Source organism: Lissotriton helveticus, chromosome 11, assembly GCF_964261635.1.
Source record: "Lissotriton helveticus chromosome 11, aLisHel1.1, whole genome shotgun sequence".
Taxonomy (NCBI): Eukaryota; Metazoa; Chordata; class Amphibia; order Caudata; family Salamandridae; genus Lissotriton; species Lissotriton helveticus.
The window spans coordinates 440,588,342-440,605,037 of NC_136072.1; the positions used below are offsets into that span (position 1 = coordinate 440,588,342).

At 42.2% G+C, this 16,696-nt stretch overlaps 1 protein-coding gene across 1 annotated transcript in view; it reads right to left on the minus strand.

Moving 5' to 3' along the window:
* The window catches only part of LOC144790816 (guanylate cyclase soluble subunit beta-2-like), a 449,936-nt gene that overhangs the window by 260,220 nt on the left and 173,020 nt on the right, over positions 1-16,696 (minus strand). The window contains exon 7 of the mRNA XM_078665492.1: positions 15,004-15,118. Coding sequence (XP_078521618.1) covers positions 15,004-15,118 — 115 coding nt within the window. The remainder of the gene's footprint in view (positions 1-15,003; positions 15,119-16,696) is intronic.

The following is a 16,696-nucleotide window of genomic DNA, read 5'->3' on the forward strand; positions in this document are numbered from 1 at the left end:
TTGATGTGGGGGACATAAAAGGCTCCCGCGGGTGAAAAAAAAATTTACAAAAATTTCGATTTTCGCGGGGGGGGAGCGCCCGGTACGCGCACCGGGGAGCTTACGGGGGAGCGTACCAGGAGATAAAAAATGACAGACTTTTTTTTTTAAAAAAAAAAAGCTTCTTTTTATAAATTGGAGGAAGTTCTGAAAAGAACTTTTTTTTGATTTTGTTGTTTTATATATTTTTTTTGTTGTTTTTGTTGCTTTATATTTTTTTTAGACTTTTTAAAACAATTTTATATTTTTTTGGGATTTTTGTCAAGGGAAAAACAAAAACAAGGATTCCAAAACTGCTCAACAGGAGCAAAAAAATTTGAAAATTTAGGGACTGGCAGAGCAGCGGTGTTGCTGTTTCTTTAGGGCAATGAGTTCAACACTCTGCTCCCCATAGCAGAGCAGTTCGTCACACTCCGTGCACAGAAATTTGATGCCTGCAAACACCGGCTGAATGTTAGGGACCATTCTTCCACGGGGTGGTCCCGAAGGTGTTGCTCCACCAGTGGAGGTGCTGCCGCCATCTGTGGGTACATTCCGTGCCAGCTCTCTGACACTCTCCCTGGCAAAGTTGTTAGGGTGTCTTCTTTTCACATGCCTGATTAAATTAGCATTTCCAAAACTATATTTTTTCAGAGGATTGCCTCTGGATAAACTACTCCCACATATTTTGCAGGTTACTTTGGGAGCGTTGACTTTCTTTTGTCCTTCAGGGATGTCATAAAATTTCCAGATGAAATGGGTTTTTTTCTTCTGCTGAGGAGGGTCCTCATCTAAAAATCCGTCTGAATCACTGCTGGATGACTCTCTTGCAGCCATTGCTGGAGATCAGAAAAGTAGGAGATAAACAGAGTATACAGAACAGCTCTTGCTCTCTCCAAGTACAAAGCAATAGTGAGAGAAATGGGTGGGTTTCACACAATTTGGAAAAAAAAAAGTTCTGAACCAATGAAAAGTGTTATTTTAAAGTCACATGGTTTGACGCGCTTACGTTACGCGCCCCGGGGCGCGTCCCGGGCGTGTATCGTAAGCGCATCGGGGCGCTTACGTTGCGCGATCGTATGCGCTTCCGGGTGCGCTTACGCGGTGCGTCATAAGACGCATCTCGCGGCTACGCGATACGTGTCTTATGACGCAAGGCGTGGCGGCTACGCGATACGTCACGATGTTGTTTTCATTCGCGGCAATAGCGCTATCGGGACGCGCATCAGTACGCGCCCCGGGGCGCGCCGCAAGATTGCGCTTACCCGTGCGTTCACCTGTCCGCGCCCCGGGAGCGCACCAAAAAGAATATTAAAAAAAAATGACAGAATTATAAAATATAAAATTCGATTTAAAATGTATTATTTTTATAAAGATTTGCTATTAAAAAACCTATGAAATTCACTGAAAAAATCATAGGTTATAGACCATATATAGTTAGGAATTAGCATTTACAAAACCTTGAAAATTCACTGAAAAAACCATAGGTTATAGACCATATATAGTTAGGAATTAGCATTTACAAAACCTTATTTTACTCACACAAAACCATTGAAATTCCATATATAGTTAGTTGCACTAACTATATATCGCGCACCCGCAATCCACTGCTGATCATGTCACATATTACATCATTCATGACATGGTCAGTGACATCACTGATGACATCACTGATGACATCTCAAATGACATCACTGATGACATCACTGATGACATCTCATTTGACATTATTGATCACATCACTGATGACATCATTCATGTGATGATACGATGAACCTCTTCAGACTCTAATATAACCTTAGATACACTCAGTGTAAACAGACACTCACAGACTGTCACTCATCCATGGAGTTACTCACACACCTAGTCAGTCTTGCAAAGAATCAATCACACCTCCATTTCCTCAACTATATAGTTAAGCACACCTTACTTATTGAAACATATAATAACACATATTTACTCTGTTATACAATCCCAGTTATTTATATATGTCAACTATCACATGTACTGTGTTTTACATATGTACTTACTATGACATGTAGCACTGAGATATCCATTCACTCACCAATACACTCATGCACACAGTCAACCGCCCATGTAGCTGTTTCCACATGCACTCTTGAACTCATACACCTAGTGAATCAACTGCTCACACATCTATGCACAGAGTCACACACCTCCCAGCCACCCCCACACAAACTCAATCTCCCATACAAATACTTGGGCAACCAATCAATAACACATATAACCTCTCGTATAGCTAATGATCAACACATGCAGCAGTTTACATCACAACAGACATACTGATGCACATATTCAGACAGTTTAGTCACTAACCCATGCATTTAGTATGACACATTTATTCACTCACTTATACAGTCAGTCATGCACCTACTAAATCCTTCATCCAGACACTTATACATCCACTCATTCTTCAATATGTAAGACATATTTTAACTTTACAGAAACATACAGTCACTGGATGTTGTCATCAGTGATGTCATCAGTGATGTCATTTGAGATGTCATCAGTGATGTCATCAGTGATGTCACTGACCATGTCATGAATGATGTAATATGTGACATGATCAGCAGTGGATTGCGGGTGCGCGATATATAGTTAGTGCAACTAACTATATGTGGAATTTCAATGGTTTTGTGTGAGTAAAATAAGGTTTTGTAAATGCTAATTCCTAACTATATATGGTCTATAACCTATGGTTTTTTCGGTGAATATATATATATATATATATATATATATATATATATATTACCTACTGGCGGTCGCCAGTAGGTAGTTATAGTTAGGATTGGCTACCATAGGAGATCCGCAACATTCTATTGGGAATAACTCTGGCGCCGGTTGAGGAATTTGGGTGTAATTTTCCAAAATGTTGGCCAGCTCCGCTCCGCTCCTTCCCTGGAAGTTTCGGGGGTATTCGTGGAGTGGGGGCTGAGAAAAAAGGGGGGTCCCAAAACGTGTTTTCCCAATGTTAATTTCCATAAGACAGTCTGACAAGTCTACAGCCGAACCGCTGAACGGAATTACGCCAAACTTGGCAAAATTGTAAGGACTGGTACGCAGATGTGCCTTTGCTATATTTGGTGAAAATTGCTCCAGTGTTTTTTTTGAAAATTAACTTCAAAAACACATATATATCTATAGGCGCGCTCCGAGCGCTCATAGGTGCGCGTACCGGGGAGCGCACCCGGCGCGCTACGGGAGTGCGCGAGCGGTAAGCTGATTGGCTGTCGGGTGTCTGTCAACATTCTAAACAGTCCGGAGAGTCCGCCATCTTGTGTCTCGGTAGAATTGAGACACAAGAGGTGAAAAAGAAAGGGGGAAATAATTAAAAGGGGGCAGAGTAGACACCCCTTGACCCCCTAGGTTTTCTGAGGGGGGTCTAGAAGGAGCCTGAAGGGCAAAAAAACTTTATTTTTTGTTGACATTTTCGCGGGGTAAGCGTTGGGTGCGTTCCCAGGTGCGCGCTCCGGTATGCGCACCCTGAGCGCACCACAGGGAAAAACATTGTAAAAAATTATAGTAAAAAAATAATTTGGAGTGCTTAGAGGTAGGGTAGCTCTGAAAAGAGCTGTTGTGTTATGTGGGTATCACAAAAGTGATGCAACTCCAGCAATGCATCCTTTCACATGGGGCCAGCCCCATGTGAAAGGGCCTGCGTCAGTCTTATGCCTGCTGTGAGGCAGGCGCAAGATTTTGACGCAACGATGTCCTAAAAGTGACGCAGTGAAATCTCATAGATTTCACTGCGTCACTTCTACGACCCTTTCTTGCGTCAATACGCCCCCTTTGCATACATTACACCTGGCGCAGGTATAATGTGGCGCAGGGGTTTACAAAGTGACGCATCTACCTAGATGCGTCACTTTGTAAATATGACTTAACAAGGTGCATTTTTTACAGCACTGGTGCGTTACAAAAAGTGACGCACCGGCGGTGTGAAAGTGACGCATGGCCTCATAAATGAGGCCTTCAGTCTTCTACTCTTACTTTTTCTTTCACTTTCTCTGTCTCTTCACTGCCTTACTCACCTTGTCTCACACTCACTTGTCTTTATCCAGTCTGTATCTCCACTCTCTCCTAAACATCACTGCTCTTTTCTTACCCTTCCACACCCCCGTTCCTTTACTACATTCTCTTCACTTATCCTCATTCCCCATGTTCACTCTCCTTCTCCTCACTCTCCTTCCCCACACTCACCTTCTTTCAGTCCCCCTACTTCACTTCCCTTCCCCTCTCGTCCCTTTCTTTGCTTTCTCACTCATTTTCCTCTCCTCTCTCACTGCACTCCACTTCAGTTACTCTTTTTCATTTTTGTAAGAATACAGCTCTTTTTTGAGAATTGGAGGTAGTTCTAAAAAGAACTTTTTTTTTCTTCTTTTTTTAACAAAAACAGGGAATGGCAAACTGCTCAACAGGAGCAAAAAAAAAATCAAAATTAGGGCTGGGGACGGCAGCGGTGGTTCTCTATTGCTCGAACCATGTTCATAACACTTTGTTCCCCATAACAAAGTAGTTGATCACAATGTTTGCATTTGATTGTGGATTCATTAAATGCAGGCTGAATATTTGGGATCAGCTGTTCTGGTCGCCCCCTCACCGATACAGTTGCTCCTCTAGTTGAAGTGGAAGCACCATCCCTTGGTGCTTCTCGTGCTAGAGCCCTGACACTCTCCCGGGCATAGTTCTGGGGGTGCCTCCTCTCGACGTGACGAATCATAGATGAATTACCAAAACTGTACTTCTTTGTGGGGTCTCCTTGAGAAAGTACAGTTTGGCAGATTTTGTATTCAACTTTTGCTGCATTTACTTTTTTAAGTCCATCAGGTATAGAATTTTTTTTCCAGATAAAATGTTCTTTCACCTTCGGCTGAGGAGGCTCTTCATCAAGGAAACCATCTGACTCCTCACTGCTGCTGGATGCTCTGGCTGCCATTCTATCCACAAATTCTTAGCACAGAAAAAAACAGGTCTTGCTTTCACCAAAGTGAAAGTAGAAGTGAAGGAAAAGGGTGGGGTTTTCATTACTTGTAAAAAAAAACTGTTAACAACCAATGAAAAGAGTTATTTTAAGGTCACATGACTTGACACGATTACGCTGCGCGCACCGGAGCGCTTCCGGGGGCGCTTACGCGGCGCGCCTGAGTGACGTTTTGGTACCTTTACGGAAATGCTAAATCATGTTCATTCGGAAAATCAAAAATGCTTTTATAAGTATGGTACTGAATGTCTTGCATTATTATTTAGTTCTCATACATATTTTTTTTTAGGAACGCAGAAATAGCGCTCTCGCTGCGCTCTCGGGAGAGCTTACCGGTACGCGCACCCTGAGGGCTCCAAGTCAAAATGATATGGGTAAGCTTACCGGTGCTCTAACCCTGAGCGCACCAGGAAAAATTGATCAAAAAAAAAAGAAAAATACAGTGAACACATAATTTAAAAAAAAATAATAATTATAATTAATAGTTATAAAAAACAGCTAATAAAAAAATAAAAAACAAATTGTAGGTAACAAAGACGATATACAAAGGAATTAACTTTTTAAAAAACTATAAAATTCACTGAAAAAACTATAGGTTTCACAAACGTTATAGTTAGGAATTAGCATTTAAAAAACCTTTGAAATTCACTAAAAAAACATAGGTTTCACAATCGTTATAGTTAGGAATTAGCATTTAAAAAACCTTTGAAATTGACTAAAAAAACATAGGTTTCACAATCATTATAGTTAGGAATTAGCATTTAAAAAAACCTTTGAAATTCACTGAAAAAAACATAGGTTTCACACCAGTTATAGTTAGCTGAACATTTTACTCATACAAAACCATTGAAATTCCCACGTTATAGTTAGTTGGACTCACTATAACTCGCGCGCCCGCAATCCACTGCTGATGATGTCACATATTACATCATTCATGACATGGTCAGTGACATCACTGATGACATCACTGATGACATCTCAAATGACATCACTGATGACATAACTGATGACATCAGCCATGTGATAATACGATTCACCTCCTCACACTCTAATCTAACCTTTGATACATCCAGTGTTCAATACAGACTACCATTCCTGAAACCATTGACACAGCAATAGCACTTACTACATACACACTCACTGATTCATAAGTCTACACACACATCCACTCATTCACCCATACAATCACTCATACATACAGTCACTCATCAATACAACGCTATCATATGCACTCATACACCTAAACAGACATTCACACAGTGCCACTCATCCATGGAGTTACTCTCTAATCTACTCAGTAATGAAAAGAATCAATCACACTCCCATTTCCTCATCTATACAGTTATACACACATAACCTTACTTATTCAAACATATACTAACACATACTTACTCTCTTTTACAATCACTGATACAAGTACACATTGATCCATACAGTCACTTACGCAATCACAGGCTCTCATGTATAGTCATTGATATATGCCAACTGTCACATGCACTGTTTTTTACATATGTACTTACTTGGATATGTAGCACTGAGAAATCCATTCACTCACCAACACAACCATGCACAGTCAACCGCACATACAGCTGTTTCCACATGTACTCTTGAACCCAAACACCAAGTGAATCAACTGCTCACATATCTATGCACAGAGTCACACATCTCCCAGCGACTACCACACACACTCACCCTCACATACACATACTTGGGCAACCAATCAATAACCTATATAGCCAGTCATATAGCTACTAATCAACACATGCAGCAGCTCACACAACAGACATAATGATGCACACATTCAGACAGTTTAGTCACTAACCTATGCATTCAGTAAGACACATTTAATCATTCACTCATACAGTCAGTTGAGCACCTACTAAATCCTTCATGCAGACACTCATGCATACACTCATTCTTCAATATGTAAAACATATTTTAACTTTACAGGAACACACATTCACTGGATGATGTCATCAGTGATGTCATCAGTGATGTCATTTGAGATGTCATCAGTGATGTCATCAGTGATGTCATTAGAGATGTCATCAGTGATGTCACTGACCATGTCATGAATGATGTAATATCTGACATCATCAGCAGTGGATTGCGGGCGCGTGAGTTATAGTGAGTCCAACTAACTATAACGTGGGAATTTCAATGGTTTTGTATGAGTAAAATGTTCAGCTAACTATAACTGGTGTGAAACCTATGTTTTTTTTCAGTGAATATACATATATATATATATATATATATATATATATATATTTTTTTTGTTTGTTTTTTTGACATATGTTTAAAAAAAGTCATAGAAATTCACTGGAAAAAACAAATTGATGTGGAGTTATTGTGGCCAATTAAAACTGCAAAACCACTAAAATGTGTAAGTTTTGGTTAGGACTCAAATCCAAAGGCACACAAAAGACAAGCAAACCCTAACTCGCACACCAGTTGCAATGCTACCCAGGTTGGTCGAAATGTGACAAATGTAATTAAAGATGTTTTAAATAGTCTTATAGATGAGTTTACATAATATAGTTACACCTAACACTATCAGAGAGATAACTAAGCCAGCAGTATTATTAATAAGTCTCTGTATGTGCTGTTATTTAATTACATTGCGCTTTTAGGTGTTGTTATTATTTTTTGGGCTATATATCGGGAAGTCATAAGCATTACAATTGACAAGCGAGTTATGGGTTTGAAAGCTGGAAATGAGAATATATGTAAACTCTGCACAAATAAAATGGGCTGTGACTCATCTAGGTGTCCCCATTTGAACAAAGATAATTCCAAGGAAACAGAAGCTATTAGGACAATGGAGTCAGTTCATTGAAATTGTCATGGGACCTCATCAGGTGTTTGTACCTGTTTTTGGGCTCACTCTACATAGTATTGCAGAGAACACTGCAGATGTTGTTTGGCCACTTTTTTTACCAAGGGTTCCAAGTACCCCCCATGGAAGGAAGGCTCTCCCTCTTCTGAAGGCGGCATGTTCTTATTGAGATGAACAAATGTCTATGGATATTAGTCTGCAAGCTGACTATCTCTTCTCTTCACTTCTTCTTCTAGGGACCCCCTTAATGGGTCTACCTTTCTTCCACCACTCTCCTATAGTTCTACCCTGAACCTGTCTTTTCCCTTATCCTCTTCCTTCTGTCAGCTAGACTCATCATGGAACAAAATACTAATCACTCCTCTAACCCATTAGCTCAAACAGGGTTGAACTCTTTTAAGATTACCTACCTCCCCAACTTGTCAAAAAATGAGAAGAAGACCTTCAAACACAATCTCCTCAAACATTGGCCTGAAACGCTTATATCAGACACATATATCTCCAGTAAGGGCAGTGTAGTGAAAGACCTCATCTTCTACACTAACAGAAGAGCACAATGGAGAAAGGCCCTCATCTCTATGCTTTGCTCCAAACAGCTGACCAAAACTGCGCACGATTTCCGCTTAACAACGCTACCATCCCCGGCTCTTAGGGCTGAGCTGACCGTCTCCCTGTACAATATTGAGAACATCCTTATTCAAGCCTCTGACCTGAACCTCAAGCTATTTTCCTATGCCATCTTGATGATTAAGAAAACTTTAATTAACTCTAACCCGTCCACCTGAGATCAGATCTGTCCACCCACAATTTCTGTGCCTACGGTTACAGACGCCTCCTCCTCCCCATATCCGGCGTTCCAATCTGTAAACACGCAGCCCACAGATCTATCCAAAATCACGGAGTATGAGTTCATTAGCCACACCCTTAACACGGGCAACCCCATTCTGCCTATTGTGGGGGAAGGTTGTTCTGACCTGAGTACCACCCATGTAGCAGCTCTCCCCAGCACTGCTTCTCCTTTACCACGCCCTCCCGTTTATCCTCCGTCCCCTGCGTCACCCATTGCTCGTGCCAACAACTGGGGTGTTGGGCACCACAGCAACTCTAACAGCCAGGTCTGCAATGGTACTCCTCCGTTAGGCTCAGAATTTTCCAATTCCAGGACCTGGAATCTAGTTGATAGCTCCAAAAACTGGCACTCACCCTCACACACCTTACTTGCTTCACCTACTGCCTCTCCTAATTCCATTCTGCCTACTCCTATTCCCTCTCTGGGCTCTGTTCCTTTCTCAAACATGACTCTAGCTCCCCTATACCTGTGTTATTGGTCCTACTCAACCCACTTTTACCCCTCTCGTGGATGAATCAGTCCCAGCGTCTCTTTCAAGCTTGGCGAATAAGGGCATGAACAGTCCCTGCCTGGTGGAGAAGATTACTAACCTCAAGCAGGAGCTCTCGGTTGTCAAAGAGATGGTGCAAAGCATTCTATAGTTCTCCTTGAAGAAGGAGAAGCTTTTGATTTCACACCCCCCTCAGAGGAATGATAAATACAACACACTGAATATGTTCCACTCAGCTAACGACCAACCCTCTTTCCGCTCCCTTACTAGTTCTGGCTGGAGATCTAGACCTTTACCTAATCATCACTCTAGGCCTCACATACACCGACCTCAGCTATCTGAAGAGGACATTCACACCTTACTTTTCTCTTACACTGACTAGAGAATGGTGTCCTCCTCCAACCCTGCTCGCAGCATCCCTTCCATCACCGCGGACCCTGACAGGGAACCGAGTCTTAAGCACAGATCAGTGAACAAAGAAATCCTACTTCACATAACCACTACTCATCAAGAAGTGGTCACCTCCATTCTGCACGTCAAATCGATGCTACTCAACTGTAGCTCAGCTGTGCAACATGCAGCTGATATTTCAGATCTCATCATTGCGCAAAACCTGGACATACTGATTATCACTGAAACCTGGCTCAATGATACCTCCTCCCCAGTTCTTGACATCTTAAGCCCCCCTGACTATGCTATTCTCAGAAGTGATTGACTTGTTAGAACCAGGGGTGGCATTGCTTGCATTCATCACTCTAACCTCACAGTAAAACAATCTCTATGTTCTATGTTATCCTCCTGTGAACAGCTGATCACCAAAATCTGGAATAAAGGCAAGAACATCTATGTGCTGCACTCGATCTATCATCCTCTGGGTGACAATCTGGTCTTCATAGAGCAAATCATGGAGGTCATTAGCTCAATTTCGGATCTGCCACATCTTCCTAGGAGACTTTAACATTCATTGGAATTACGCAAATGTTCCCATTGTCTTTTCCTTCAAGACTTTCCTCTCTGACCTCAACCTCTCACAGCTCTGTAAAGGCCCTACACATAATAAGGGCATTACTCTCAACCTTATCATTGCCAAAGACAACAGCATATAAATAGGCAACATCTCACCCTGTGACTGGTCAGATCATTATCAAATTCCCTTCCTCATCTTGGAATAGGGCTTGGTTAGACAGGGACAACCCCTTAAAGCGAAACAACTGATGCGCAATATGAGAGACCTCAAAATCAATATGCTAACCTCAATCACCAAAAATAGACTACAGCCCCCCCAACATGACCAACCTCAATGATCTCTCAGATCACGACATTAACACGGTGTCTAATATTCTTGATTCTTTTGCACCGAAGCAACTCAAAAGGATTTCCTTCAAACAATCCAAACCTTGGTTTAATGGTTCCCTAAATGATGAACAACGCAATCTTATACTAGATGAGAGATTCTGGAGAACCACACCCTCCACCACAAATCTTACTCAACTTAGAAAAGTGAGAAGCACCTACAACAAACACTTCCGCCTGGCTAAAATAGACCACTTCAGAACTCAGCTGGATAGAGCCAAAAATAGACCCAAGAAACTCTTTGAAATCATCAAGTAACAAACGAACCAATCTTCCATCCCAATCTCTACTCCGGTATCCCTGCTCCCTAGTGGTGATGATTTCACTGCTTACTTCTCTAATAAAACAAGGAAAATCAAGTTGGAACTACTACCTGTCATCCCAACTCTGGGGCCTACAAAACTTTCAGCAAGATCAGCTGAGCTGGCTGATTCCTCAACAATATCCTTGCCCTTGGGCTGCTCTCATAAAAAAAACAGCACCTCTTGGAATTCCTGACACCTCCCAGATTTCACGGAGCTCCTACACAACATGGTGTCCCTTAAACCCTCCAACCATTTCTGTGATCCTTTACCCGCTAAGCTTTCTAAAGAACTCAATTCAGCCATTCTCCCTCTTTGGTCCAGGATCATTCAAGAATCCCTCTAACAGGGAAAGATTCCGGACTGCCTAAAGGTTGGGAAAGTTACCCCCATTCCTAAGAAGCCCAATGCGGATCTATCTGATCCGCATAACTTCTGACCTATAACCAGCTTTATGACTCCAGCTAAATTGCTTGAAAAAGGTGTCCCCTCACAGCTCAGCAACCACAAGGAGAAATATCAACTCCTTGATCTTCATCAGTCAGGTTTGAGATCAGGGCACAGTACTGAAATGGCAATAATGCACATTGTTGATGATGCCTTGAGAGCCCTTGACCAACACGTACCTTCTCTCCTGATCCTTCGGGATCTGTCCTCAGCCTTTGATACCATCAAGTATGAAAATCTGATTGATCTTCTTCAAAACAGGATGGGTCTCCCAGGCCCGGTCCCCTATTAGTTTGCCTCCTTCCTGCATGACCACGCGCAAAAGATCAAAGGTAACCACTCCCTTCAACCTTTTTATGGAACCACTCTCTGTCATTCTGAACCTTGCGAATTTTCAGTATCACATGTATGCGAATGAGACGCAACTATACCTGAATATTTCATCTGAAGAGGACATAAAAATGTTAAATGATGCACTTGCACAAACCCAACAATGGTTAGCTCAGAACCATCTGCTGTTCAATACTCTCAAAACTGAATTTCTTTTGATCTCCCCACTCAATCACTCGGTTCATACCCTAGACTGGCTTAAACAACTCACTGCTCTGAACTGCACCCCTCATGTTGTAGACTCCTCCAAATCCTTAGGTATCACCTTGGATAAACACTTAAACATGCAAGCGCACATCAGTGCTACTATTAGGGGAGCCAAATTCCAACTCAATACCCATAAGAAAATCAAACCTTTCCTCCCCCTGTAGACCTCAAGCTGGCTGTTCAATCCTTGGTTATCTCTAGATTGGAATATGGTCTGGTGACCCTTGCTGGACTTCCCAAAGCTAGCTTGGCCCCACTCAAAGCTACTCTGAACGCATCAGCTAGACTCATCACAGGCTCTAGAAAGCATGACCACATCTCCCCCGACCTTTTACAACTAAATTGGCTATCTATCGAAGCCAGAATCCAATTCAAGATGGCTTGCCTGACTCATAAAGCCACACACTACAACAGCCCGATCTACCTGGCAAATAAGCTTGAACTTTCAGGCTCTAGCCGGAACCTTAGAAGTATGTCCACCCGACTCTTGAAACCTCCAAGATTCAAAAAGAAAAGATCTTACAATCGTGCTTTCACTGGTCTTGCTCCAAGAATCTGTAACTCCCTGCCCTCCGAGATTAGATCCAATCCTTTCACTGCATCCTTCAAGAAACTTGTCAAACAGCTACTCTTGAACGAACTTTAACAGCATCAACCAGTGATCATGCTCTTTTTTTTGTTAATACTCTGATTCTTGTTGTACTGCATTGGTGCATTTTATTGTATACTTTTATGTTATTATGCTCTTGTGCTCTAGGGCACTTTAACAGCATCAACTTGTGATCATGCTCTTGTGTTGTTAATACTCTGATTCTTGTTGCACTACACTGGTGCGTTTTACTGTATGCTTTTATGTTATTTTGCCCTTCATGCTCTAAGGCACAGCTGATACACCCAACTCTTAACCTGATCTATTTCCCCTGTTTGTTGTAACCTTCAACTACTGGCCCATTGTGCTTGTACCCTTGCTTTGGCCAATTATGTGCATCGCTCTGATACCCGTATGGGTCTTGTTCGCACTCTATAAAACTATTCAAATAAATACAAATGTATGCCGGTATACCGCGTGCATTTTGCACTGGAGACGACCTTTACTATGTGGGTGTTTCACCGCAGTAGAGTTACAACAACGACTTTACAACGCAAGTCTTTTCAACGACTAGCGCTGGAGGGCACTGTAAGCTAAGGAATAGTACGATTTACTATTCCAACACCTTCCCTACTGTACGTAGATTAGTGTTGGAATAGTAAATCGTACTATCCGTAAGTCCAGCGCCCTCCAGCGCAAGTCGTTGAAACGACTTGCGTTGTAAAGCCTGCGTTGTAAGATACTGTGATCAACATGATCGCTTAGTATCATCATACATTCATTTTGCACGCATGCCTTCTGAACGCCATCATTAGAATGAACGTTTCTTTAGCGTGCATTGGTTCAGCACGTAAGTTTTTATAACGGCTTGCGTTACGGGGGTGCTGGATTTTGGAATAGTTTCATTTACTATTCCAACTCCAGTCTGCGCAACACTAGGGAAGGTTTGGACATTAAAACCAACACCATTCCACCAATGCGCCCCTCTAAAGACATTTTTGTTCCATTGACGGCACAGCTGATTCTGGTTTGTCCTAAAGGACGTTTTCCCATAGAATGCAGTTCAGTTGGTAAAAGATCCATGAGGGAATTACTAAATGTCTGCTACTGTGAAGAGAAGGGCTCATAATGCCCCACTCAGGGTACCTCTTGGGATGAGGAATAGAGGGCACCAGTGACTCGCCATAAACCTCACCAGCAGAATGCTCTTCTAGTGGGAAGTACATTAAGGTCTTAGATGTGGGAAACCCCTCCTAAGGAGCATGTGCAGTTGGAGACCACATGAAGCAAAGGAGGGCACATAGTGCCACTTTACTTTTATAGGTCTGAAGAACACTTCCGTAGGAATGACAGAGCACACTAAGGGCCTGATTACGACTTTGGCGGTGCTGCACCAGATCCACCATGTCACTGCACTGCCAAATCCATGGTCTGACCGCCCTCAGATTAGGAGTTTCCTCCTGTCTGGCGGGCTTTTTTTTTAAGTTCCCACCGTGGTGCCCTGAAAATGGGCACCGCAATGGGAACACCAAAAACTGTTTCTGCATAGCATGGACTGAAAAGTCCAGGCCGGTCAGGAACTGATGTGCATGCACACAGGGGGCACATGTTGTGCTCCCTGTGTGCATCCACATGCAGAGGAGGCACAGTTCCTCTTCGCCATGGTGTTCATGAAGGAGAAACCTTAATGACACCGCTGGCAAAGAGGAAAGTCAAATATGGTTGGCAAGACCGCAGCGGTCCCGCCAAGCATATTGTGGCCTCCTGACCACCGCAACACCGCCTTGGAACTGCGGTTACCTGGCAGCTGCGGCAGGGCTGTGGGGATGTACGTTGTTACAACGCATGCTTTTAGCACGTATGCTGTAACAACGCGGTTTTTATAACGCATTCTTTTACAACGCATACCAGAAAGGGGTGTTGGATAGTGAATATTTTAATTTACTATTCCAACACCAGTCCCCGTTGACACTAGGGAAGGTGTTGGATAGTAAATTAAAAGTTTTCCCTATCCTTGAGCGCCCCCCAGAGTCATGCGTTGTAATGGAATGCGATTTAAAGACCGCGTTGTAATAGCACTGGGTGCTAAAAGTTGCGTCGTAAACGACGTTCCCCGGGCTGGGGCGGTCCGACCACCCGAATCATAATAGGGCGGTTGGGAGACCGCCACAATCCCATGAGTCTGGCGGTCCATGGACAGCCAGACTCGTAATCGGCCCCATAGTGTTGGTGTGCACTGGGCCATTCCAGAACAACAGTCCCAAGCTGTAATATTGTTCTTGAACTATCATTTTGAAGTGGCTCCAATTACAGGTATAAAGATTCAAGGTTACATTCTTGCAGTCCTTCATTGCTTTGTATTTGCGTTTTTGCTTTTGGTCTGGCCTCTCTCCTGATTCGTGCCAGAGCAAACGAGTATATCTAAAGAAATGGATTTAATGTCTTGAACAATGTGAAAGTTTTAGGATACATTTTTGGCTTATTTTTGGAGACTTTGATTGAGTTGATTAAGCACTTACCTCTTCCAATCTGAACAATTCCTCGAACGGTTTCCCAGTGGCTTTTCTTCCTCAGGGGGCAGACTGAAACACGGCTTGACCGGTCACGAATTGTATTCATTGTTTTCTTGAGTTCCTATGGAATATAAACCGTACATGGCATTAAGCATTGTTGTGTCTGTAGATAACATTTTAAAACCGCTTTATCAAAGCAGGAAAATGAATCCCTTTTTGGCAGCAGGAAAGAGGACTGAACCCTCTCCATTTGTCTTGGAGGTTATGAAACTGAAAACAGTGGGAAAACAGGGGGTAAATCCATTGTGGCCAGTTGGTAGATGAGACTGGGAGACCATTTGGGCCTGAGACGCTATTGATTTTACAAATATGAATGTGTTTTTCTACTGTATCATGACTGATAACTATGGGACAGCACACTTATTTATGTTTCTTGTGTCCATAAGAAAATCTGAGTTGTCATTAACATAAAGTAATGTGACACTTCCCTCTGATTCTTCTGGAGCGACACCATTGAAACTCTCACCCTTATGGCTAAAGTCTCATTACATATGCCAACATTTTGCGTGATTAGTTCTCGAGTCAGATCTTAAACAGAGTAATCAATGTTTTCTAAATTTGTTGCCTTGTAGTAGGACAGATGGATTTATTATATTGTTTTCTAGAGCTTCCTATTTTTCTCACTTCCTCTCTGCCACCAAGTTGTTTGCCAAGAAATCTTATTTCCCTATTTAGCTGCCTCTTGTGTGTTCTTACATTTTGTGAGCACATATTATTTTGGCTCAAGCTAATGAGCAAAATGGTTAATTGACGGCCAGGCTGAGCATGGCAGAGTAAGATAAATAACAAAGCATCACTCATCAACTCCATACCAGTGTATTGCAATTATTTGCTCTTTTTAACATGTATTGTTCCAGAACTTAAGAAGAGGGCAGTTTTGGACAACCATTTTGGTCTTTTTTATGCATTCGAGCCCAGCTATCTCTTATATTAAAATTACCAAAGTAGTTTCATCATTATCAGATGAGGAGAGAAAATGTGATGGAAGTGAAAATATGTAAATTAGGTGTGTACTGGTCATGCTTATTTTAATGTGTACATTAAAAGTGGTCATGGAGTAGTTAATCCATGTTTGTGTTTAAGGACGTTTTGGCCCTCTGTGTCAGCTGATGCACCTCTTCTGAAATTAGGGTGTTCAATAACTTTGATGATCTTCTTATATATGGTTACACATTACATCACCAAACACTAGCTTCTCTCATCCTGCTCTAACTGATGTCCCTCCTGTAATGTATGTATGGCATTAACTCATCTAAATACAACTCTGCAGCAAAATATTCCATGTTGGCTGGTGCAGTATTAGAAAATAGGAGGCACATTTTGACCATCTACATATTTCAGTTACCTCATCTATCTTATCCACTCATTGTTTCATCCTTCTAGACTAGGCAATAGGGATATATTTAGGTGCTCCAGCAAGAGCACGCATTAACCTAGTCCGACCAACCACCCTCTCCTTGAGTGCGCACTGTCTGCACAATGCGAGTGCATGTACACTGTGAGGAATTTTAAATTTGCATGGCAGAGTTGAGGTTCTCAGTAATAGTAGGCCTTGCATTTTAGTTTATTGCACTGGGTTTATTTGTTTATGTGCTTTGAAGCGAGATCAGCATGTGGCCATACTAATACTTAAGAACAC